The sequence below is a fragment of the Cyprinus carpio genome, chromosome A13 (genome assembly GCF_018340385.1).
Source record: "Cyprinus carpio isolate SPL01 chromosome A13, ASM1834038v1, whole genome shotgun sequence".
Classification (NCBI taxonomy): domain Eukaryota; kingdom Metazoa; phylum Chordata; class Actinopteri; order Cypriniformes; family Cyprinidae; genus Cyprinus; species Cyprinus carpio.
The window spans coordinates 13280251-13305194 of NC_056584.1; the positions used below are offsets into that span (position 1 = coordinate 13280251).

The 24944-nt window shown below is 35.7% G+C and overlaps 1 protein-coding gene across 1 annotated transcript; it reads left to right on the top strand.

Moving 5' to 3' along the window:
- The first annotated feature begins 3536 nt into the window (after window positions 1-3536).
- Window positions 3537-24804, top strand: opn4a (opsin 4a (melanopsin)). The gene is made up of 10 exons (XM_042768847.1): window positions 3537-3844; window positions 10975-11117; window positions 11583-11716; window positions 16770-16973; window positions 18108-18279; window positions 18586-18747; window positions 19282-19389; window positions 20623-20983; window positions 22907-22975; window positions 23315-24804. Exons 1-10 carry the CDS (start codon window positions 3692-3694, stop codon window positions 23552-23554), a joined length of 1746 nt encoding a protein of 581 aa, XP_042624781.1. The 5' UTR covers window positions 3537-3691; the 3' UTR covers window positions 23555-24804.
- Window positions 24805-24944: the final 140 nt, after the last annotated feature.

Below are 24944 nucleotides of genomic sequence, written 5' to 3' on the forward strand. Positions count from 1 at the left end.
CTATTTTGTCAGTGTTTGAAGTGTAGATGTACTACTGACAACTTTTTACTCTACAATCATGTCTGATTCTGTACCATATTTAGAGGCCTAAATTATTATTAATTCAGCAATATATGTTACTTAATAAATATTTTGCAATAGTATACACTAAATGACACACAGTGGCCCACAACTGTTACTTTTAATGAAACTATATGGTTGACCCTCTGTATCCATTCAAAGTTATTATGCTGCATAACTCAACATTACTATGCACATATAATAATTTCACAAATATATATTGATTTTGACATTATTGTGACTTGTAATAAGTATTCTGTGATGTGATAGAAGTAGTGTTGTCCTAATCCTTGCCGTGTGAATTCTGGTTCCATAAGCCTGCCCATGTGTCATCAGATAAGTACAGTAGGATTATTGTGAATATGTGATGAGACTGTGAATGTGCTTCAGCATCACTGCTGTGAGTGCTTGTCTGATCTGGTGGTTTATCACAGTTATGGATTTACCAGTGGATTGTTATTGCTTTGTGAAATAAATGTTTTATTTACATTTTTGAAGGGGCTTTATGCTTGCATATGGACAGCTAAAATATTTAGAATTTCTATTAAAGAGGTTGTTCATGGCTGCTTGGCCAGTTATAGTAAATTATGAGAGACTGTTGTGTGTGTTTGTTTGTGATTAATTAACTGAGTTTTCTTGAGTATTTATTTCTTTAAGTAAAGCCACATTTTGTTTGGACTGGAGAGAAGCTGAAGCACAAATGAGAATCCATCAGTGCATGCAGGTCTCAGGCCTTTGCATCATATACTCCCATGGCCTTTGTGGGAAAATATATTTTTCATAGTTATCCATTCTTTTTATGTGAAAAAAGAATTACGCAATATTTTTGGCAGTTTTGTAAAGAAACACACTCATAACAGACCAAAGCACGGTGTATTCTTTAATGAAAAGCAGAAACGTAAGGCCACACACTTCACATCTTCACATGAGACAGAATGTGACAGATCACCACCCTAAGGTTTGTGTGTGTGTGTGTGTGTGTGTGATATTCAGGAACTAATATTTATTCATGAACTAGAATCTTTTCTAATGGATTAAACTGAACTAAAAGAGAAATTAAAATGTCACACCAAACCCCCCCCCCAAAAAAAAGATTTATAATAATTTTATGCAACATGTCCTCATTACAAAGGATAATACTGCATACTGTGCAGACAATATTAAGAAATATTTTGTCTGAAAAAATTGGTGGACTGGTTTTCCACTAGACTTGTGAAGTGATGCAATTAAGTGACGCAAATGCTGACATTAATCTCCCATTAGCACAGCATCTGTCCTCTTTCTTATTGCGTCTGTTCACAGGTCAGAATTAGATTAGGTTTATTTTAGTGTATAAATGTTGATTTAGAATGGCATACTTTTTGTTAAAGTTTGGAGTATATAAGTTAGAGATTTTAAATCGTATACAGTATAAAATAAGTGATTTTAAATCAATGTTGGTTGCCTATAACCTATTTATGGGCTATTGGTTTGCATTTTTCTCACATTTCATCAAATCAGCATTCATTTATTTTTTAGTTTTATGTTACTTTTTATGTTTTATGTGACTTCAGAAGCACTCATGTTATCATCAGCATGTTGAGCTGTTGCCTAGATTGATGTTCTGCATGCAGGTTTAAGAACTACGGCTCAATGTGACTGCAACTAATTCTGACCTGTCAGTAAGAAGGATTCAAGGGAAAGTGATTTGACCCCTGCAGGGGTTGTGTTGACTGATGGGGGGCTGCTGAGCTGCCATTTACCTCCTTAAGTGCAGGTGTGTGTGAGTGGCCAGCCTTCTGAGCATCTGTTCCAAAATCAAACTGAGACACTCCTGTGTGCTCTGAACTGGAGATCAATGTCTGTGTGTCTTTTCCATATCTCTTCTACAAGTTGGAGCAAATTTGTTTTAAATATTCTCGTTGGCCTACTTAATGTTAAAGAGACAGCCCAAAAATGACAATTCTCAACATTATTTACTCATTCTCACATTGTCCAAAGCTGTATGACTTTCATTCTTCTGTGGGACTTACAAGATATTTTGGTAACCGAACCGTTTTGGTTTCTTATTGACTTTGTTTGGGTTTGTACAGTAGTTGTATGGACAAAATACAATGTAAGTCAATGCTCACTTTTGTTACCAACGTTCTTCAAAATATCATCTTTTATGTTCTACAGAATAAAGAAAGTTTGGAACGACAGGTTGAGTAAACGATGACAGAATTGTCATTTTTTGCGCACTTTCAATTAATGATAGCATTCTGCAAATAGATTGCTTACTAATTGTAGTCCGATACTGATTCCAAATTGCATGACAAAAATGGTAGTTATTAACGTAATCCATTACATTAAACATTTTTGATTACATTTTGATTTATTTAACTAGGATAATCTTGTACCATATGGATATAAAAATGCAAAGAAAAAGAAAACATATTCCATTTGTTGTTAATGGCAACACGAAGTGCATTAAACATTACATTACATCAAGGTTTCCCAAACTTGAAGGAACTGCAGGGGGTTCATGAGTTTAATGAAAAGCAAATACCTAATTAAATCGTAAAAATGTAAAATAAATCATAAATAAATCGTTTAAAATAACACCAATCGAAATAAAAAACTTACAAAAAAAAGAAATTAATATTTTATTTGTTTACCTGCATATCATGTGATCATTAAGCAACGTCAGAGAACTGTGAACATGCAAAATGTGATACTAAATGATTAACTTATTACCATAAAATCTAAGGTAAATATGTCATGTGAAAGGTTGACAAAAAAAGTTTGGGAATCCCAGCACTGCATAAACATACAAGTAGCCTACACCATTTTTGGAATCTGATTAGTAATCCAGATTAGGTCTATATGTAATAAAATACTATCTAGTAACCTACTGTACGTTGCATGTTAATTGCGATTACGACAAGTGTCCAAAAACATTACATTCAGTTCGCACTTAAGTATTTTTAAAGTACGCTAAAGTGTACTCCATTTTTTCAAGGGTAAATACATATAAACGACCTACATTAAGTCAGAAATTTGAAATTATAACATTTCCTCTAATTTCTATTCAAATCATTGTGATTGTGCATTAGTTAGAAAATAATGCAAAATAAAAATCTTTCCACTGAACCCCACTGTATGCCTGTATAAAACTAAATTTATGTTTGTTTCATATTAATTTGGTGTAAAATCAATGATCTGACAGACATAAATGACCATTAAATGTCGTGTTATGTACAATTGCATCAAAAGGAATAAAAAAATATGTATAGAATTGTCTTAACATTGTTACACTTTTATGTCCTTTCACATTTCTCTTTTTTGTTTGTTAGTTTGTTTGCTTGCTTGCTTGCTTTTTAAGCTACTGACTATTTAATCGTTTTTGCTTTTGGAGTGTGTAAGGTCATGTCACTATGCTGCTCTAATTTCATAACAATCGTCTCTCTGTGTGTGTGTGTGTGTGTGTGTGTGTGTGTGTGTGTGTGTGTGTCTGTGTGAATGAAATATAAAGGTGTGCGAATAGTTATGCTGTCACTGGGGTACTTCTGCGCGCGCTCGCACACGGTGAGCACGACGTCTGAACAGAATCTGACATCTGTACAAGCCTCGCTCTAATCGCGTTTAACGCTTTCTGTCAGTTGCGCGAGTGATGATGAGCGGCGCCGCGCGCTCAGTGAGGAAGGGCATCTCGTGTCCGACACAAGACCCGAACTGCACTCGCATCGCGGAAAGCCTCTCCTCGTGGAACAGCTCCGCGATGAGCGCGTACAGGCTGGTAGATTTACCCCCCACGACCACATCTGTGAGTTAAACATGTTTCTCCAAGATATTTCTTTCAGTCTTTCTCATCTTCTCCTTTGCAGATGTTCAGGTGTAACTGAAAATGTTTGGCCAAATGCCATAAATGTTTTTCTTTAAATATAGTGTAATAGATGGATTTGTCTCTGTTTGGTTCCAGTCAAATTTACAGTAGGTTTTACAATATCAACATGTTATGTTTGCAATGTAGCATACAGATGTTGGATATGTTTATGTTGTGCATTTGACTAGACAAAACAAATAGTTTAGACCAAACATATAGTGTAACTGCTCTACAGTTGTAATAGTGCTTAAAAAGTTCACTCTGCATAATTATGATGATCTATGCCAAGGAGGGACATCTTTTGGTAAATGTTTCTCTCAGCCTTTGAGAGTTCTTTCTTGATGCTACATCCTTCATAAATGTGACGTCTAAACAATTGAGTTCAGGGATTTAAATTGTAAAAAAAATTTTTTTTTTTTTACTTTCTTCAATTTAAATTGAATGTCGTTAAATTGAAGTGATGCTGTCGTGTGTATGTTCCCGTTATGTCCCTGTTTGTCCTTGTCCTGTGTGTTTTCCTGGTTCCTTGAATATTATTAAAGTCTATAAGTTTGAATTCGACTCTGTGTCTCCTCGCTCTGTGCTCCTCGCAGTAGCAAACCGTGACAGATGCATTTAAAGAAATGTATTTCTATGACATAAATATGTTGTTCTGGGTGAAATCCATCATACCAGTGTAAGCTTAACCAGTGTTTGGAACTAGTTTGTCACTGGTCTAAAGTGCCTTTTTTTTAAGTCTGCCAACCTTAACCAGCTTTATCAAACTCTTAACAGGTTGATTTAGACCCCAGCATCTGATAGTCTCTCTAATCTCTCATCTCTAGATAAGCTTGGACCTGCATAGCATAGAAAGCCAGTTTCCATCAGCAGGGAAACTGAAAAATATCCAAAGATTTTGATATTTAATTTATACGTTTCCAGGAGTTAAGCTATTCCAATAGCTTACATATAAAAATGGTATTACACCCATCTTGTTTTAACTGTCTTAAAATTCATACCTATAGTTAAGACTGTGTCTTTATGCTACTGAGTCAGGTCAGGTGCATTCCTTTTTTCTCTTGTGAAATCTCAATTCTTAAACACAGATGACTGAAACTGTCCTTCGCCGTTAATCACTTAATTTTACCATATATGGCTCGAGACTGTGGTTTGAGCCTGAAGATGTATTTGTGAGGTTAAGTCCTTTGGGGTTTTTACTGTTGGGATAATTATTAAACATTAAGCTATGAGAGGACTTATGAAGGCATGTCAGTGCCACAGAGGAGTACCACTGAATTATATATTTATGCTAATTGTGTATGACTTGGGGCTGTTTATTCTTTCTCTTACATGTTGATGTGTCTTTCTCCCATCATTAAATGAGGTGAACAGATAGTCTGGTCTCCTGATGGGCGTCTCTGCCAACACAACACAAAGTGTGGTAGATTGGTAGGCATTCATTTAACCAATAAATAAATATACACTACCAGTTGAAACTTTGAAAAAAATAAGGATTTGTAAAATGTTTTTAAAAGAAGTTTTTGAAAGTTAATTCAAATCCTATCTATATATCTATCTAATTCCTATCTATAATTCAGCATGTCTACATCAGTAAATGAGATCTGAAAATTAAGCTAAAATAAATGAGATTTTCTAAGAGAGAATTTGAACAGTCATTCATTTAAAAGAAACACATGATTTCAATGAGATTATAACTTAATGACCTGGACTAGGATTTGAATGATTTTATTTTACGCAAATTTAGTAAAACACTGTTATTGACCTAATCTCTTGTTGCCACAACGTTTTAGCATAAAATGAACAGATGGGGGTGCTGTATTTATATCCTGAATTTGCATTAGGGTGGAATGTGGGAGACATTAAAATGGGCCCCAAAAGCTGTTACTGTAACACATCACTATTTCAGCTATCTGAAATTATTTTATGTAACTCTGAGCCTTATTTAGGAGGATACATTTTTGGGTCAAATGGGATTTATTATGTGATGAACCAAATTTGCATAAATCATACACACACACACTTGTGCTTGTGACCCATCAGAAATAAAATGTGACCTAGAAACCCAGTGACACCTCAAGATGATAAGATGCTCATATTTCCAGGTCATAGTGATGTAGATTTAAGTCTATCAATAACTTTGATAAACTGACAGCAACAAACCTCACAGGAAAACTAGCTTCACTGAGCATGAGGGATTAGGATAAAAAAGATGCTCCATAATCACGCGATTATGATATAATCATATTGAGGTCTATGCTCACATATTGACTTCTAAATGCGTTCTTTTCCTCCTGTTGATTAAAATAATGTGATCTGTGAGCAGACTCATAACGTGGACTATCTTATAGATGTAGGACAGTTTGTTTACTTAAGGAGAGTTTGTTGACTTTGGGATCTTGAGATTAATATCAAATTGTGTGGGTGCATAAATGTTTATTATTATGAAAATTGTTATTATTGTGAAAACATTCTGCAAGTACAGTTATTTTGACTCATGGGAATTAGCCATTCACCATAAACAAAATTAAGAAAACACATTAATTGGCTGATTGTTTGGCACTAAAACCCAATATATTGTGTAACAACCAAAACAAGCTCATCTGCCAACTTTGGACAAAATTTGCATGCCTTATACAGTGTTTCTCATAGAAATGCAGCATTTTTTGAGACAATAGAAACCAGTGTTCTTTTAACAGGGTTTTTTAATTTATTTAAATAATGTATAATGATGTGATTTGAATGTACAAAGGGGGAAAAAAGCAACATATGTGGTTTTAATTCCTTAATATTCTTTAAAAACACATTTTAAATAATTTGCTCAATATAGGTCACTAATCACTATGTAGCTATGATTCTTTCAGATGAATTACTGTTTGGCTTGTTACATCATTTATCTGAACTGCTGAACTCCAAAATTAATTAAATGACTAAATTATATATTAATTATTATATAACATAAGAAGCACTGTACCCTTAATTGTGGTTAAATGTTCAAAGGTTACCATTTGAAGAAACAATCCGTGTAATGTTAACTATTTCCAATGACAGTGAGTTGTATTCATCCTCAGGAGTGAGATATATAATAGTAAAAATGTCAAAACAATAATTATTTTGTGTTCATAGTGAGGCGATCCTGATTCCAGAGCAAATGTTTTCATGATGAGTTATCCCATTTGCGTTATCATCTGCAGTAAATTAAAAATAGCTTTAAAACACCTTTCTTCTCTAGAATAACATGGTTTCGAAGAAGCTGGCACTTTGAAACATCTTCAAAAAATCCCATCAAAACGCCTCAACACAGTTACTGTCATATTATATACAGAGTGAGAAACAGATGTGGAACTCAAACAGTATCTATTTCATATAATCATATTAAGGATAGCAAATTGCATGAGCTCATAAACATTTAAAAGGGAGGAGAAAATGCTTCCCATGTAATGTGTTTTGTTGTTGATGCCAAAGGCTGTGTCCAAGCAAACCTATTTTGGCTCAAACCCATCGATTGGAAAAACTAGCCAAATTAGACAGATTGCATGACATCCTTGAGAACATAAACACATCTACACGAAACAAGATATGACCCAGAAAAAAAATGCATGGTTCTGTTATAGCTGACTCTGTTTTGCATGCAATAATTTCCCAGGATTTATATTAACCGAGTGTTGTGAGAGATTACACCATCAAAAACAATTCCTTTGCCATAGTAGGATTTCTTAACTCTCCTTCTTTTAAGTATCTATTTCAGTCTATTTAAAAAAGGGTTTACTGATCTAATTGATCTGTCATTTATAAATCAAGAGTCAGACATTTGAGAAAAGCTAAAGAAGATTTTAAAATAAAGATTTCAGCTATTCAGATTCACATTCTAGCTTTTACTACCAGTTTGTGTCTCAATACACAGGTATTTATATGAACAGATTAAATGTCCTGATTTAGACCTGAATCTGCAATGAAAAGCCTAAAGAAATGCCAGCTCACTGTCATTTTGGCCTGTTTAAATCCCTCAAAGATTCAAATGTGCATGAAAATTGCCAGCAAATAATTGGATTTGACTGCAAGTTCACAGACTTTTCAACATTAATACAATGTGTTTATATCTATACAGTCAAGAAGACAATCAAAAATATTGTATAAACTATAGCTGTATAAACTGTTTTCAATACTTTCAATGTAGTTCAAATTCCCATTTAGCGTAGATACCACAACTGGATATCCTTTCAAAAAAAAAAAAAAAGTAATCTGTCTAAAAATAAGTGATGAAAATCTATTTATCATTTGATGAAATATACAGAACAAAACATCTACAGTGTGAATGAATTAATGTCAGTTGAGCTCAGGCCTAATGGTGTTTGTTAAACAGAATGCACTAGAGCTGTAGTCAAGTCCAGCTTTGTCGAGTCCAAGTCAAGTCCAAGTCCAAAAGTTTCGAGTCCAAGTCAAGACCGAGTCCAAAGAGGTTCGAGTCCAAGTCAAGTCCTCAGTCCAAAAGTTTCGAGTCCAAGTCAAGACCCGAGTCCAAATGAGAGAAAAAAAAGGACCTCTTCAAGACCACATACTTAACTAATGTATGTGATGCGAGAGACAGATCACAGCATCCTATTCTAAGAAAATAATTTTACATTATTATTTGTAATGATCAAAAAGCATGTGCAAAGTAACAACTCTGTAGGAAAGGGGTCTCCAAACTAGATCCTGGAGGGCCAGTGCCCTGCAGAGTTTAGCTCCAACTGGCCTTAACACTATCTGGATGTTTCTAGTGTGTCTAGTAAGAGCTTGATTAGCTGGTTCAAGTGTTGTTTAATTAGGGTTGGAGCTAAACTCTAAAGGACACCGGCCCTCTAGGACCGAGTTTGGAGCTGTAGGGTCAAATTATTTTTATGTACTTTATTTACATTTTATTTACTTTATAATGCTGCTGTTGCTGACATTATGTCTGTGGTCAAAAATTTAAATGACTGATGCCTTGGCGCAGCACACACACGCAAAGCGGGATATGACAATGCGCGCAGTTAAGGCTAGAAGGGATACGTTTGGCTCTACTGGGGCATGCGCACATAAATACCGGCGAAATTTTTGTCATACTGTACTAGGGCTTGTCGGAAACAATCGACTACTCGAGCATGTATTAACCATAATGCATACAAATGTTTGCGAGTTTGCAAGTGCGTGAATTTTAGGATTACAATATTGCGTGGTAGCTGTTACTTTCTATGACCTTATCTATGTTTCATGTAAAAATAAAATATGTAATGTAATAATTAGGCGTGTGCCTAAAGCCTAATACCTGGATAATGGCTTCAAAAACGAATAACGGACAAGGAATAATTCTGCCTGAATAATCGGCTGAAGCTGGCACAGTCCGGTGTTTGCTAGATAACAGCTGAGTCATGTGATCAGCGCAATAGTATACACAGACCTCTATAGTCACGAGTGTGAAGTAAATGAATGTAAACTTTATGAGTGAAAAGAGCGCAAATCAAACACAGAATTGGTGTTTCCTCTCTGTGCATCTCTCAGAAATCAGAGCTTTGCAGGAGTAATATCACCTATAATAGTACATCATACACGTTATATTATTTGTGTATATATTTTAAAAAGCAATGATTTAAACCTTAGGCTACGATATGATATGAATGAATGGAATAAGCTCATCAATCAAACAGCAGCGTTGCGCGTCTCAGTCTCTCAAAAACCAAACCAGTTCTCTCTCAAGAGTAGGCTAATAATCAGCGTAGATAAGGATACAATTTTCTACTTGTCCTACATGTTTGCATCGTTATCTTTTGCTGGTTTGCGCGGGACACCCACATTTGTTTAGTGAAGTTCACTAAACACTTGCTTAAAGAGTTCTGCGTAATGAAAATGTGCGCATTGAATGGATTCAGTCGTGTTCAAATGATCACTAAATGTTTGTCATGACATCTCTCTGCTTGCATGATAAATATTATTTTAGAAATTAATAGTTATTTTAGTTTAACACGACATACTTGTTCAGTGATAACTTTGAAAAAAAGATAAAAAAGTCATGACGGTCTTGTCAAGTAACTGTACGACGTTGTATCCGAATGCAGATACGAAAAATGTTGGTGATTGCTACAAATACTGGCTGTTACATGAAAATTTTAAATATGTAATGTCATAATTATAAAGTTTTGCAAATTTACAAATGTAATTGTTGCATAAGGCTATAAATTAATAAGCATTTATTGATTAAAAAAACCAATTTAATGTGTTTTCATTTACAATAGCATGAACCATGAGTAGATGAGTAACTAAAATAAAATAAAAAATCGACTAGTAGAAATCAGTAGTCTTGCAACCCCTATACTGTACAACATTAATAAGTATTTCATTATTGGTAAATTTAAGGCTACCTATGTGTAGACGTAAATAAAACACAATCTAACAGGTAGAAAATTAAATTAGAAACATCTAAACTTTTCAGAACGCAGCAAGTGCGCCACTGGTCATGCACATCCTTTCCGTAACAAAATTGAAAGCTAAGCCAAGATGGAGAAACAGGTGATCATAGCTGTACAAGGATAGCCATTTTCAAAAAATTAATTTATTAGCAGAGCTACTGCAAGGGATTTTTAGTGCTGGAAATCCATTTATTTTTTGCTGAAACTTCTGCGTCTTCATGGAGAGCAGGTCATGGTTGCTTAGCAACGGCAGACGCCACGGGAGTGCAAGCATAGAGCGCAGGCTACAGAGTGCTTTGGAAAAAAGGAGAAAGCGGCGCGCCTAGCGTTTTCCACACGTTTTCAGTCGCGACATGCAAATGTGGTTTTGGTTTTGAAGGAGAAGAAATGTTTTTTTTTTTTTTTTTTTTTGCTGGACTCGACAGCGAGTCCAATGAACCAGTCCGAGACAAGTCCGAGTGCAAACACCACCGAGTCCGAGACATTCCGAGACGATAGAAAAATGTCTCGAGTCCGGACTCGAGTCCAGTCCGGACTCGAGTAATACAGCCCTGTTTGTTTTGTTAAACAGAACAAAGGTCATTAAAAAACAGCAAGTGCTGCTTTTCATCTGAGCTATTAATTAATGTGTTACCCTGTGTCTTCAAGGTTTCCATGGTGGAAGAGTCAGTTTACCCTTTCCCAACAGTGGACGTGCCTGATCATGCTCATTACACTATCGGTGCTGTCATCCTTACTGTTGGCATCACTGGCATGTTGGGAAACTTCCTGGTCATCTATGCATTCAGCAGGTAAGGAAAAGAAAAGAAAAGAAGAGAAAAGAAAAGAAAAGAAAAGAAAAGAAAAGAAAAGAAAAGAAAAAAAAAACACTTATTATGAAATCAGTGTATGAATTTTTTATTGTTCATTTTCAAAAGAAGCCAAACTGTAGTCAGATGGATTGGTGCTCAGCATCATTAGACCTGTTTATGAGCATGTCATGGAATCATCTACTCAACCGATTCATTCAAAAACACTGATTTGTTTAGGAACAAAACAAATGACTGCCTGAGTGAGTCACGAACAGTCACTCAACCGATTCAGTAAAAAACACTGGTTCAGTAACTAAACTATTGTTTCAGCTTTTTCTTTGTGTTGCACAGGGAGGCTAATATTCTCATAGATGTCATATAGCTAATATAATTTTCCAAATGAAAGAAAAATTAATAAACTGATTGTGTGTGTGTGTGTGTGTTTGTGTGTGTGTGTGTGTGTAGGAGCCGGACCCTGAGAACACCTGCAAACTTGTTCATAATAAACCTTGCCATCACAGACTTCCTCATGTGTGTCACCCAGGCACCCATCTTTTTCACCACCAGCATGCACAAGAGATGGATCTTTGGGGAGAAAGGTACATATGCATGGTTTCACTATATATATATACCATGATGATGCCCCTGTTAATAAGATGCAAAATGTGGACAGGACCAGTCAAATGTTCTCACAACAAGTACAGCCAAATGTACACACAGACAGAGTCAAATACATAGACTTATCTCTGCAGATAGATCATTAGTTATTGCATAGCCAGTGTCTGAAATAAAACATGCATGTCCATGATTTATTGTACTCTATACTTTTTGAATTATTATGAATGGATTTAAGATTAAAGAAGAGTTAGATGGTCTGATGAAATGAATCACTTCTCAGGTTGAATGGGTTCAAATGAAGCAGAGGTTGCCCTTGGAGATGGCCTTGGTCTCTTACTACTTACATGGATTCATACTGAGCTTTCTTTATGCTTTTGTTGCTATGAATGATGAATGTCTTTCTGACAGATGTATGTAACCTTTTCTAGTACAGTTGTTTCTTTTTCATCAGTTGCCAAATTATAATATCTCTAAATTCCTCTCAAAACTCCGCATCAAGGCTTTTCTTTTCTTTACTTTGCTCAGCTGTGAAATGCCACTGTTTGTGGTTCTAGCTGATGGCAGACTCTATTTTCCCTGAGGTGTTTTAAATGTCAGTTCCTATCAGGACTGAATCGTAATTGCCTTCATCAGCTTTGACTGGTGCTTGCTGACGTTTGCAGTGAGACCAGGCGTTCTGTGATTGTGATTACTGTAGTGATTGATGCTGATCTTTTGTGTTCAGGGGGTTTACTGAGCAGCCATGAAATTGTTGTCCACTCTTTTCCTCTGTAACAGGAAATCATCTCACCCAGTCTTATCTTAAAGAGACGGTTGTTTTCATTGGAAAACAAGTAGCAGATCTCAAAGTAGCAGATCTCAAAACCAATGATATACATAGTCTGACTATTGGTGGAGACCAATAGATAAATTAAAAAGATAAGTTGAAATTAATTAAAATAAGACAAATCAAGCACTAAAATAAGCAAATAAAAACAACTTAATATTAAGATATTTATCAAGATATCACCTCCATCTACTTTCTTGAAAAATCGAGCTATAAGAGCGTGTAATTTTTTTATTAATAAAATTATTTTTTTCCATCTAGCCAAGCTTCTTATCCAGTAACAGCTGGAAAAGTCACTGTGCCCTTTAAGTATTGTTGTAGACAGTGGGGGGGCAATAAGTGAAAAACGTTGAGAAACACTGATATACAGTACATGTTCTGTAATCAGTCCTGCCTTGAACAAAAAAATAGCATATGGCAAAAAATCAATTTATTATGTAATTTCCTCTCAAATAAGTTTTTTGGCATATTGAAGGCATCTGCTCTATTGACTTCCATTCAAACAGAACAGCCTCTGGTCGCAGTTGGGATCCTGATATGTTACGCTTTTCCAAGCGGAGCTCGAATCCTCCCTCCTGGAGGTGGAAAACAGTTAAAAGATGTGCTTCTTGCTTCTGTCAGCTCTGACTCCACTACACAAAACAAGACCCAAAAATGACCATCCTAATTCGATCATGACAACCGTGCGCTTGATCCCCCTGAAAGCTTTCTCAATCAATCAGAGACAACCCACAAAAATGCTCACTTCCAGGATTAACCTGAAAGCATAATCTAACTGACAAGGTGTGAGAGAAGAGAGAAGACATCCTGATGTGTGAGAGGATTATCTTCTATAAACAGACATCTCTGTTTTGTAATTAATTAAAGTGCATGCCATAAATGTGTTCCGAGAAAACAAGCACAAATTATCTTAAATCAGACTGAATGCATTGCTGCTTATTCTGAATGGGTGTGTGGATGTTGAGGAGGTGCCAGACTGTGTGTGAATCGAGTATAATGGTGTGAAATCATCTGTTTCTAATCTCTCCACTGGTTCTTCTTCTGACTGTGTGTGAATCGAGTATAATGGTGTGAAATCATCTGTTTCTAATCTCTCCACTGGTTCTTCTTCTCTTTGACCTGTTTTATTGCCAACATGATGAATTATGTGAAATAAACTCCAGACAGTGCCAAACCATCTCTCTCTCTGTATTTGTGTGTTTATTTAATGTATTGTAGAATCCACTTAGAACAGTAGCGTTACTAGGATACCATGATGTGCATTTGGATATGTGGGGTGAACAAAGTTCATTTAAAATGCCGGGGGGCCCTACTAGAGGGCCTTAGCAATACTCAATATTTCATCAGGTGGAAGTTTAGTTAATGTAAAAAAAATCTTTATCCAGTAAATCAAGTGATATAAGGGGGCCTTGGAGCCATGACATGACATGGAGTCAAAAAGGCTGAGAACCACTGATTTTAAAAGAAGTAAAATTCAAGTAAAATAATTTTGCCATTTTAAAAAGTATGAAATACTGCCCACTGCAACGCAAATTAGTTCACCAGTTTCCAATTCTGTGGCAATGCACTGTATTGTAACAATAAGGGGGACAGTTAACCTAAGCATGTCTACACACAGATCTGTTTAGCAACAGATGGAGATGGGACAGCAGTAACCAGAAAGAAAAAACATTCATTGTAAGTTTCATACCTGATTATTTAATGTCAGTCCTCAAATGGAGCCAGCGGCAGTTTGTGTTTCCTGCCAGCCAGTAGTCTCCAGGCCTAAAAAGCTAGTTCACACTGCCCCAACAAAACAGCAGAAAACACCAACATTTCAAATTTAGAATGTTTGGAAGCATAAATGTTATTTTCACACTGATCACCCCAACAAAAACACCAGGGTAAAGGTACTACTCCAACAAAATTTACCTACAATTTACCACAGAAAATGTGAATTCTGTATTAGCTGATGGCAGACTCTCTTTTTCCCTGAGGTGTTTTTTAAATGTCAGTTCCTATCAGGACTGAATCGTAATTGCCCTTCATCAGCTTTGACTGGTGCTTGCTGACGTTTGCAGTGAGACCAGGCGTTCTGTGATTGTGATTACTGTAGTGATTGATGCTGATCTTTTGTGTTCAGGGGGTTTACTGGGCAGCCATGAAATTGTTGTCCACTCTTTTCCTCTGTAACAGGAAATCAGCTCACCCAGTCTTGTCCTATAGAGACGGTTGGTTTCATTGGAAAACAAGTAGCAGATCTCAAAGTAGCAGATCTCAAAACTAGTGATATACATAGTCTGACTATTGGTGGAGACCAATAGATAAATTAAAAAGATAAGTTGAAATTAATTAAAATAAGACAAATCAAGCACTAAAATAAGCAAAAAACAACAACTTAATATTAAGATATTTATCAAGATATCATCTCCATCTACTTTCTTGAAAAATCGAGATATAAGAGCAAGTGTAATTTTTTTTAATAAAATTATTTTTTTAAAGTTATGCCAAGCTTCTTATCCAGTAACAGCTGGAAAAGTCACTGTGCCTTTAAGTATTGTTGTAGACAGTGGGGGGGCAATAAGTGAAAAACGTTGAGAAACACTGATATACAGTACATGTTCTGTAATCAGTCCTGCCTGTAACAAAAAAATATCATATGGCAAAAATCAATTCATTATGTAATTTCCTCTCAAATAAGTTTATTTGGCATATTGAAGGCATCTGCTCTATTGACTTCCATTCAAACAGAACAGCCTCTGGTCGCAGTTGGGATCCTGATATGTTACGCTTTTCCAAGCGGAGCTCGAATCCTCCCTCCTGGAGGTGGAAACAGTTAAAAGATGTGCTTCTTGCTTCTGTCAGCTCTGACTCCACTACAAAACAAGACCCAAAAATGACCATCCTTAATTCGATCATGACAACCGTGCGCTTGATCCCCCTGAAAGCTTTCTCAATCAATCAGAGACAACCCACAAAAATGCTCACTTCCAGGATTAACCTGAAAGCATAATCTAACTGACAAGGTGTGAGAGAAGAGAGAAGACATCCTGATGTGTGAGAGGATTATCTTCTATAACAGACATCTCTGTTTTGTAATTAATTAAAGTGCATGCCATAAATGTGTTCCGAGAAAACAAGCACAAATTATCTTAAATCAGACTGAATGCATTGCTGCTTATTCTGAATGGGTGTGTGGATGTTGAGGAGGTGCCAGACTGTGTGTGAATCGAGTATAATGGTGTGAAATCATCTGTTTCTAATCTCTCCACTGGTTCTTCTTCTGTTAAAAAAAAAAAACAGTGAAAGAGATATAAGAGCAAGCATAATTTTTTTTATTAATAATTATTTTTATTTTCTTCAGTCCACTGGTTCTTCTTCTCTTTGACCTGTTTTATTGCCAACAAACTCCAGACAGTGCCAAACCATCTCTCTCTCTGTATTTGTGTGTTTATTTAATGTATTGTAGAATCCACTTAGAACAGTAGCGTTACTAGGATACCATGATGTGCATTTGGATATGTGGGGTGAACAAAGTTCATTTAAATTGCCGGGGCCCACTAGAGGGCCTTAGCAATACTCAATATTTCATCAGGTGGAAGTTTAGTTAATGTAAAAAAATCTTTATCCAGTAAATCAAGTGCTATAAGGGGGCCTTGGAGCCATGACATGACATGGAGTCAAAAAGGCTGAGAACCACTGATTTTAAAAGAAGTAAAATTCAAGTAAAAATAATTTTGCCATTTTAAAAAGTATGAAATACTGCCACTGCAACGCAAATTAGTTCACCAGTTTCCAATTCTGTGGCAATGCACTGTATTGTAACAATAAGGGGACAGTTAACCTAAGCATGTCTACACACAGATCTGTTTAGCAACAGATGGAGATGGACAGCAGTAACCAGAAAGAAAAAACATTCATTGTAAGTTTTTCATACCTGATTATTTAATGTCAGTCCTCAAATGGAGCCAGCGGCAGTTTGTGTTCCTGCCAGCCAGTAGTCTCCAGGCCTAAAAAGCTAGTTCACACTGCCCCAACAAACAGCAGAAAACACCAACATTTCAAATTTAGAATGTTTGGAAGCATAAATGTTATTTTCACACTGACCCAACAAACACCAGGGTAAAGGTACTACTCCAACAAAATTTACCTACAATTTACCACAGAAATGTGAATTCTGTATAAATTGCTTGGTTACAGACTTAATTCTGTTCCTCTTGTCTCTCCAGGTTGTGAGTTGTATGCATTCTGTGGGGCTTTATTTGGCATCTGCTCCATGATCACACTCATGGTCATCGCTGTGGATCGATACTTCGTGATCACACGGCCGCTAGCCTCCATCGGTGTGTTGTCTCAGAAGAGAGCGATGCTGATCCTTCTGATAGCTTGGGCTTATTCACTTGGCTGGAGCCTGCCACCCTTCTTTGGCTGGAGTAAGTGTAGTATATCTGTTGTTTTAACATTTTAAACCAATTAAACTTTGTGAAATGTTTTAATAGGAAAGTGTTCTTTTGCTTTTCCCCCCATTTTTCTTTTAAAATAAATGCCACTTTTTAAAATATATTTATCTAACAGGCCTACAAGGTCATTCATACATGATTAAGTGTGGCCTGAAGGGATAGTTCACCCAAAAATTAAAATTATGTCATCATTTATGTCATGTTGTTCCAAAACTGTATGACTTTCTTTCTTCTGTGTAATACAGAATAAGAAAAAAGGGCAATATTGCAAAACTTGAAAACACAGAGTCCTTCTTTGTAAAAAAAAAAAATATAGTGACCCGATTTACTCATCTATAAAAAAAAAGCTAAATATTACTGAATTAGATCAAAACAAAACAAAATAACAAACAAAATCTTATTTATTTTAAGCCAGATGTCAACGTGTCATGTGATGTCTGTGCATTTGCAGGTGATTAAGTGTGGTCCTGTGCTAATGGTGTTGTGTATACCTTTGATGCTCTCACAAGATGCATCAGTCTTTTATAAGCTCAGATCTTTTGGGACAAGTACACTGAGCATTCTGGGTCATCCATGTGTGAGCACACGAGCATGTGAGTGGTTAGCCAATGGCTTTACAAACAGTGCGCTGTTGGACTCTGATCTGTATCGCATAAAGGTGGTCTCTGAGGACCAAGGCTTTTAGCTTAAGAAGGATAGACAGTTAAAGCCCGGTGCTTTTGGCTCTCCAGCACTTTCTGTCTCTGGTTTACAGGCAAACTGCTCTTCACACGAAGGGTGTCTGTCTGCTTTAACAGTTCTGACAGACATATATATCTTCTGAAAGTCACACCAACCTCAAACCTCAGAGAACTGATGATAGCAGCACACATGCATGAAAGCCAGACTGTGATTGGTGGCAATAAGAAATACTGTGATTATAGCGTATTCTTAAATATCCTCAGCTGTGTGTGCATTGGTTCGTATTTCAGACAGTATACTTAAATCCTTTTTCTTTGTGAGTTTGTTCCAGTTTTTACAATATTCCATTGGGTGTAAAACAGCTTAGCTGCTGTCTATCCTTCACTTCCCTCCACAAATTCTTTATTTTTTGTCTCTGTTTTTCAGGTGCTTATGTTCCCGAAGGGCTGTTGACCTCTTGCACCTGGGATTATATGACCTTCACACCCTCCGTGCGAGCTTACACTATGCTCCTCTTCACCTTTGTCTTCTTCATTCCGCTTATCGTCATCATCTACTGCTATTTCTTTATTTTCCGATCCATTCGCAGCACTAATGAGTGAGTTCGTCAATACAGATCTAACAGAACAGTATGAATTAATTAGCATCAGCAGTGTTCCAAAGCTGTCTGTTCCTAAAATTTCTTTTGTTTTAAATATGTAATATATAAAATCTTATATTCATATATAAGTTGTATTGGTGAAATGTGAGTACAATGTAACAATGAAGTACTTAAAAACCTTCATTCAGCATTCAGTTAATCTTGAGGTGTGACCTATTGAAAATAGTTAAACTTCTGATGGCAATAAACCAATGATAGCAAATTAGTGTTGTTAAACTGTTGCTTTTTTTTTGTCTTTGGAAGAGCTGTGGGCAAAATTAATGGAGATAATAAGAGAGATTCAATGAAACGATTCCAACGGCTGAAAAATGAATGGAAGATGGCGAAAATTGCTCTTATTGTCATTCTCATGTATGTCATCTCCTGGTCTCCATATTCAGCTGTGGCACTGACAGCCTTTGCTGGGTAAATAAATCCCAACCCTGACAACACAATATAATGTAATATTGATATACACTACCATTCAAAAATTTTGTGTCAGTAAGATTTCGTTTTTCAGGAAATTATTACTTTTATTCTGCAAGGACACATTAATTTGATCAAAAGTGACAGTAAATACATTTATAATGTTACATTAATGTTGCTGAGTTTTTTATTTATTTATTTATTTTCTGGACATTGAAGAATCATGAAAAAAATGTATCATGGTTTTAACAAAAGAATATTTAGCAGCACAACTGTTTTTAACATTGATAATAATAATAATTTAAAAAAATGTTTATTGAGCAGCAAATCATCATATTAGAATGATTTCTGAAGTATCTGAATACTGGAGTAATTTCAGCTAGAAATTCAGCTTTGCCATCTTATTTACAGTATGACTTACGGTCATTATGTAGACTGCAAGTACTGCAAGTACTGCAAGTACCATACAGTAAAATATATACATAAATTAGCATGTTAATTAATCTATACACTTATTTTCCATTTGTTTTTCAGTTATGCTGATATGCTCACACCATACATGAATTCAGTACCTGCTGTGATAGCCAAAGCTTCAGCAATCCACAATCCCATCATCTATGCCATCACACACCCCAAATACAGGTACTGGAGCGAGTCTTAGTTTCTTAGTCACTGATGTCAGTTCCATATATTTTTGAAACGAGACTGGTTTAGTTTTGACTCCCAAAGTGGTAATGAAAAACATTATTGATACTGTAAGTGGTAACGTTTGACAATTTAATGGACAGACTCACTTTCCATTAATGCAGAACATGGGTCAGAGTTAAGATTACCCGGTCTGGCCCCATTAGGACTAAACACCTGAGGCAAATTGTGATTGTTTTAATTTTTCCTAGTGTCTAGCTCACTGAGCCATTCAATCGCAGATTGATCAGAAACATGCATTGCTTCTGGGTTAAAGTGTGAAATTCCATTTTGATTGATTTCATTAACCTGAATATCCATTTTAGCATAAAGAGTCATTAATCTTGCACAGAGCGTCCTGATGGTATGGTACCATGTGTAAGGCCTGCTGGGGTAAAAAGTCTTTTTGATTGGATTTTCTCCCACAACACTAAACCACATTTTCCTAAGCACATTTTAGTCCCTATGCATTGAACACATTACCATGCATGCACTGTCAAAAGGTTTATTTTGATCTAGGTCTAAAATGTAATAATACTACAGTATCTGAATTATGTAGCTAACTTGAAGCTCTGACACAAAAGATTTTCAATAAACTTATTTTGTCTATTAAAATTGCTGCCTTCAAAACAGGTTTCACTTCAACTGAATTAAAAACATATCTGTGTATATATTTTTAACAAGACTACACACTAAGATTTTGACATTTCTGATACCAATTAGTGTCATTTTAGTATTATTTGTATATTATTGTAATATTTTCAAATATTTTAAATTAGCTTTTATTTTTATATTTTCATATTTTAGTTTTTTGGGACATGCTTTTGTCATTTTTATTCATTTTTAAACTGTTAAACTGTACTTGTACTGGTTAGTTGCCAAGTCAACATTTCTAATATTTGCTTAAGTTTATTAAATGTTAAGTTTTAATCAAATATTTATATTTTGGTTTTTTTTTGTTGCATTTTAATAACTGAAAACATTTGATTGTTGATGATTGTTGATACCAATGAATAGATAAATTAATATATCTATCAGTGATTTCTCATGAGTATTTTACAGTGTCTCATTGACATTGATTTTGATATGATTATTATTTGAATAGATCTGGACCATGATCTATGTACAGTAAATATGGATCCACCATGTCTACGGTGTTTCATGTCTGTATCTCATCTATGTCTTTTTCAGGTTGGCCATAGCAAAATACATTCCGTGTCTTCGTGTGCTGTTGTGCGTCCCCAGGCATGACCTTAACTCGTTCCACAGCAGCTTTACATCCACACGTCGCTCTACCGTCACAAGCCAGTCCTCTGATATGTCCGGACAGTTTCGCAGAACCAGCACCGGCAAGTCCCGGCTCTCCTCAGCCTCTGACAGTGAATGGACAGATACTGAGGCTGATCTCTCGAGCATGAGCTCCAGGCCTGCCAGCCGGCAGGTGTCTTGTGACATCAGCAAGGACACTGCGGAGACCCCAGACTTCAAACCTTGTAACTCCTCCAGCTTCAAGACTAAGCTCAAAAGCCATGACTCAGGCATCTTTGAAAAGGTGACCTCACAGGCTGAATGTATTACATATGTGGCAAGTATCAAAGGAGTGTAACTTGTGTCACAAAAATGTGTTCATGTAGATTTGCTAATCCTGTCATCCTCTGTTTATCCTCATGTTGCTCTGTTAAACCATGAGTGTAGTTTGACATTTGATCTAGCCAGTCAATTTGGTCAGTCACACTTTTAAACCAAAGACTATAGAATACCCAAGATGTGTCACTCCTATAGTTTTGCAGAATGCAGCGCTCAATATGGCCACTCTATAGAATAAAGCCCTGCCTTCTGAATAAAAGAGCCAATCGATAATCTGTAAAGTCATCGCATCACTGCAGCTGCTGTTAGAAGTCCTGATTGCTATAAGAACAGTCAGCCTTGTGGAGACGTGCACTTAGGACTGCACATGCGCACTGGCTGGTCTAACCTTAATAATAAGCTTTTTAAGCAAAATAAACATTCATGAGACAGTTGTTGTCAGATTTCATTGGTGATTTCAAATATGAAATTTAATTGTAAGCTTGGCAAACATTTTTTGAGAATTTGATGTTTACCCATTCAAAGAGATAGGAGCTGCACTTGCATGCCCGAAAGGGGTTACAAAGATGGCCACTGAGTGAAATGACTTACCTTAAAGGGACTTAGTTTAAAACACATTTCAGCTTTTCTACATAGTTCTAAAAGTTTCTTTTCTTATAGTTCTAAAATCTGTGTTTAGGTTTTTGTGGGTAAATTAAAAAACCTTCAGATGTAAATGATCCTTCTTCTGACATAAATGTAGAAAAGTGAGCTGCTACAATGGGTTACGTCCTGTCCTGATTATCAAACACCACATCAGCATATTCATCTAACTTTTTTTGTTACATGCAAATTTGTCTACAGTTGGTGTGCGTTGTAAAAAAAAAAAAGCTGCTTATCCATTTATGTCATACAACAGGCAAGCAAGGCAGGCTATTATCCATCAAAATGCAGATTTGAGATTATGAGAATTTTGATTTATTATTTATTTACAATATAAGGCTTAAAATGTATTAAAATAACTACATTATATGCATATTAACTTTTGAGTTGAAAATATTATTTGATATTATATAAATATTATATATATAAAAAAACTGTAAAATCATTCAGTTGCTAGGCCATGCTTCTCTGGCTCCCCTGCAAGCAACACATATGTGTTGAATATAGAACAAGCAGTTCAACAGTGACCATCAAGAGTATGGACTATATACTCTTATGGACTATATAAAAAAAAAGCTATCAGGCAAGTTTTATCACGTTTTGGTTACACTTGGAGTATATAATAAAAAATTTATCACGTTTTGGTTACACTAATACATGAGAATAGGTAGATGACAACAGAATGTTCATTTGTGAGTGATCTAAATAAGATGTAATGTACAGTCAGTTGGTTATTGTCACAAAATAAACCCCTTCAGGATAATGTGAAATCACCCGGTTGATGTTGGTTTTTGTTGTTGTTTTTTGTGATTATCCTTTACATATTGCTTAAAAAAGGTGCACTGTGCCACCAACTAAGTCTCTAATGCTCACCGAGGCTGAATTTATTCAGTCAAAATACAGTGAATACAGTAATTATATTATAATATATATATATATATATATATATATATATATATATATATATATATATATATGTATATATATATATATAAATATTTTATTCCTGTGATGTTACATGATTCTTCAGAAATCATTTTGATGATTTGATGCTTAAGAAACATTTTCATTATTATAAAAGAAGCACATTTATTTGAAATAGAAATCTTTTTTTACTAAATGTCTCAATTTAATGTGTCCCTGCTAAGTAAAAGTATTGCTTTCTTTAAACACTTTCTGACCCCAGACTTTCAAACAGTAGTGTATGTACCTGATTAATATCCTGGCTCTCTTATTTCTGACCTAGAGTTCCTTTGATGTGGATGATGCATCTGTGGCCGGACTCGTTCATCCAGACTGTACTAACCCTTTAGCTGTAAGTGTGAGTCTGTTTAAGTTCAGTATAAACCAATCAAGCCTTTGCAGGATCCTGGAGGTGGAATGGTTTGAAAAATTTGCTTACCTCAGGAACGTTTCGCTCTGGTGTCACTGGCAGAACAACTCGACCAGGCAATCAAATTTGTACATGAAAAATCTGAAAGCATATTCGAATTGCTAGAATGCTGTTTGCTGAATCACAGTGTGCTGTTAAATTAGTTAATGAATTTGAATTCTGATTGCAGAAGAAACCGTATAATAAGATTACTGTTCCATTTTTCCATGAAATGCATTTTTCAAATGCATTTATCAAAACTTTCTTCTGTGCTGTTTGCAGGCTGGTGACGGTACAGACATGTCAATTTCAAGAACTGCGATTGGTCGGATTCCCAGTATTGTCATCACCTCTGAGTCTAGGTCTTTCCTGTCCTCAGTACGGCCCAGCCACAGAAGCAGCCGCTCAAGCGCATCCAGTGCTGGGGCAAATCCACCCAGGAGAGACTCTCGTGGAGGAGTCCAGCAGGGGGCAGTGCATCTCTCCACTGCTGCTGAAACACCTGCATCTGCTCATCCTTAATATCTCTAGTGCTCATACCTCTTCACGCGCATCTGAAACTTACCTTCGAGCTTTGTATTGGGGTTCAGTGTTTTTTGTGAGTTATCCTGTTCTGTGGATTAGACCTTCAGTAAAGGGAACTTGAAATGAAAAAAAAAACCTGAGAGATGAATCAGTGTCTGTATCACAGAAGGTCAAATATGAAAGTCACACATTGATGTCTTTTACATGTGTATTACATTTTTATAATGACCTCAACTGTTACACAATGTCCAGCACCTTTGTTTCGCTCTATTTTAAGGAAATATTTAACAGAATCAGTCACTGCTCAATCCGTGGAGACTTGGATGGATGGAGAGAAAGCATCTCAAATGATTTTAGTCTGGACATCATTGTTAAATGGCTTGTACAGGTAATATCTGCTTGTTTGTGTTTGCTTTAGTTTTAAGCTTTTTTGTGTTTCTTGTATACATTATAAATGTAATTTTGATTGTTTAGTTTTAACCTTCAGCATTTTTTATGATGCCATAATGATACCATTTCAACCATAAATCTGATCTGGTTATTTTACTGAGATTCTACCTGAATGTTTTGCCTAACAGGATCATCTTAAGACTGTGTGGTACGTGAGTTTTGCTCACAAGACACTGAAATGCTTGCTTCCACAGAACTTCAAGGTATGCAATGTAAAGACATATTACAGGAACATCCTAACTCAGAATCCTATTTTATCTGTTTAGTAACCATGGTGATCTCATTTTGAATATTAAACCTCTCAGATCTTCAGACTTAAAGCTAGACTATGTAACTTTTTTATTAAAACAAACAAACAAAAAAACAAAAACAGCAAATTGTTATTGATGAGAGATTGAAAGAGATTGATCTTTCGAGCTATGACTTTTCTTTACCTTTAAATACTGAATTATCATATAGGAAATCGTATAGGCTACATATATTATTTTCCTGTGCTTGTCACGTCATATCTGTACACAAAGTAAACCTCCAGTATTAAAACAAAGAAACACTCTGGTAAGAAACCCTGTAGCCATGTGTACACCAGTGCCTCAGACCACTTTCATTCACACAGAGACACCGAGCTGATGCGCAACCAAAGCAATTTTCTTCTGCAAGATGAATGCAGTTTTCCTTTTTAACCGCTAGAGGGCCACAAGTTCCTTAGGGCTTGTCCCTGTACCCACACGTATATTGGGATTTTATATTGGAATTAATTCATTTTCTTCCAAATAGCACATAGTGTAGCTTTAAGAAGTTTATGTTGTTTTTAATTTGTTTTGTTTTATATAGGAATTTTTGTAGTTTTTTTTTTTAGCTTTTTTATCATTTTTTATTTTTGTATGGTGCAATGGGAACTTGAGAGTTGAGGATTTGGGATTGTGGAATTTCATTTGTT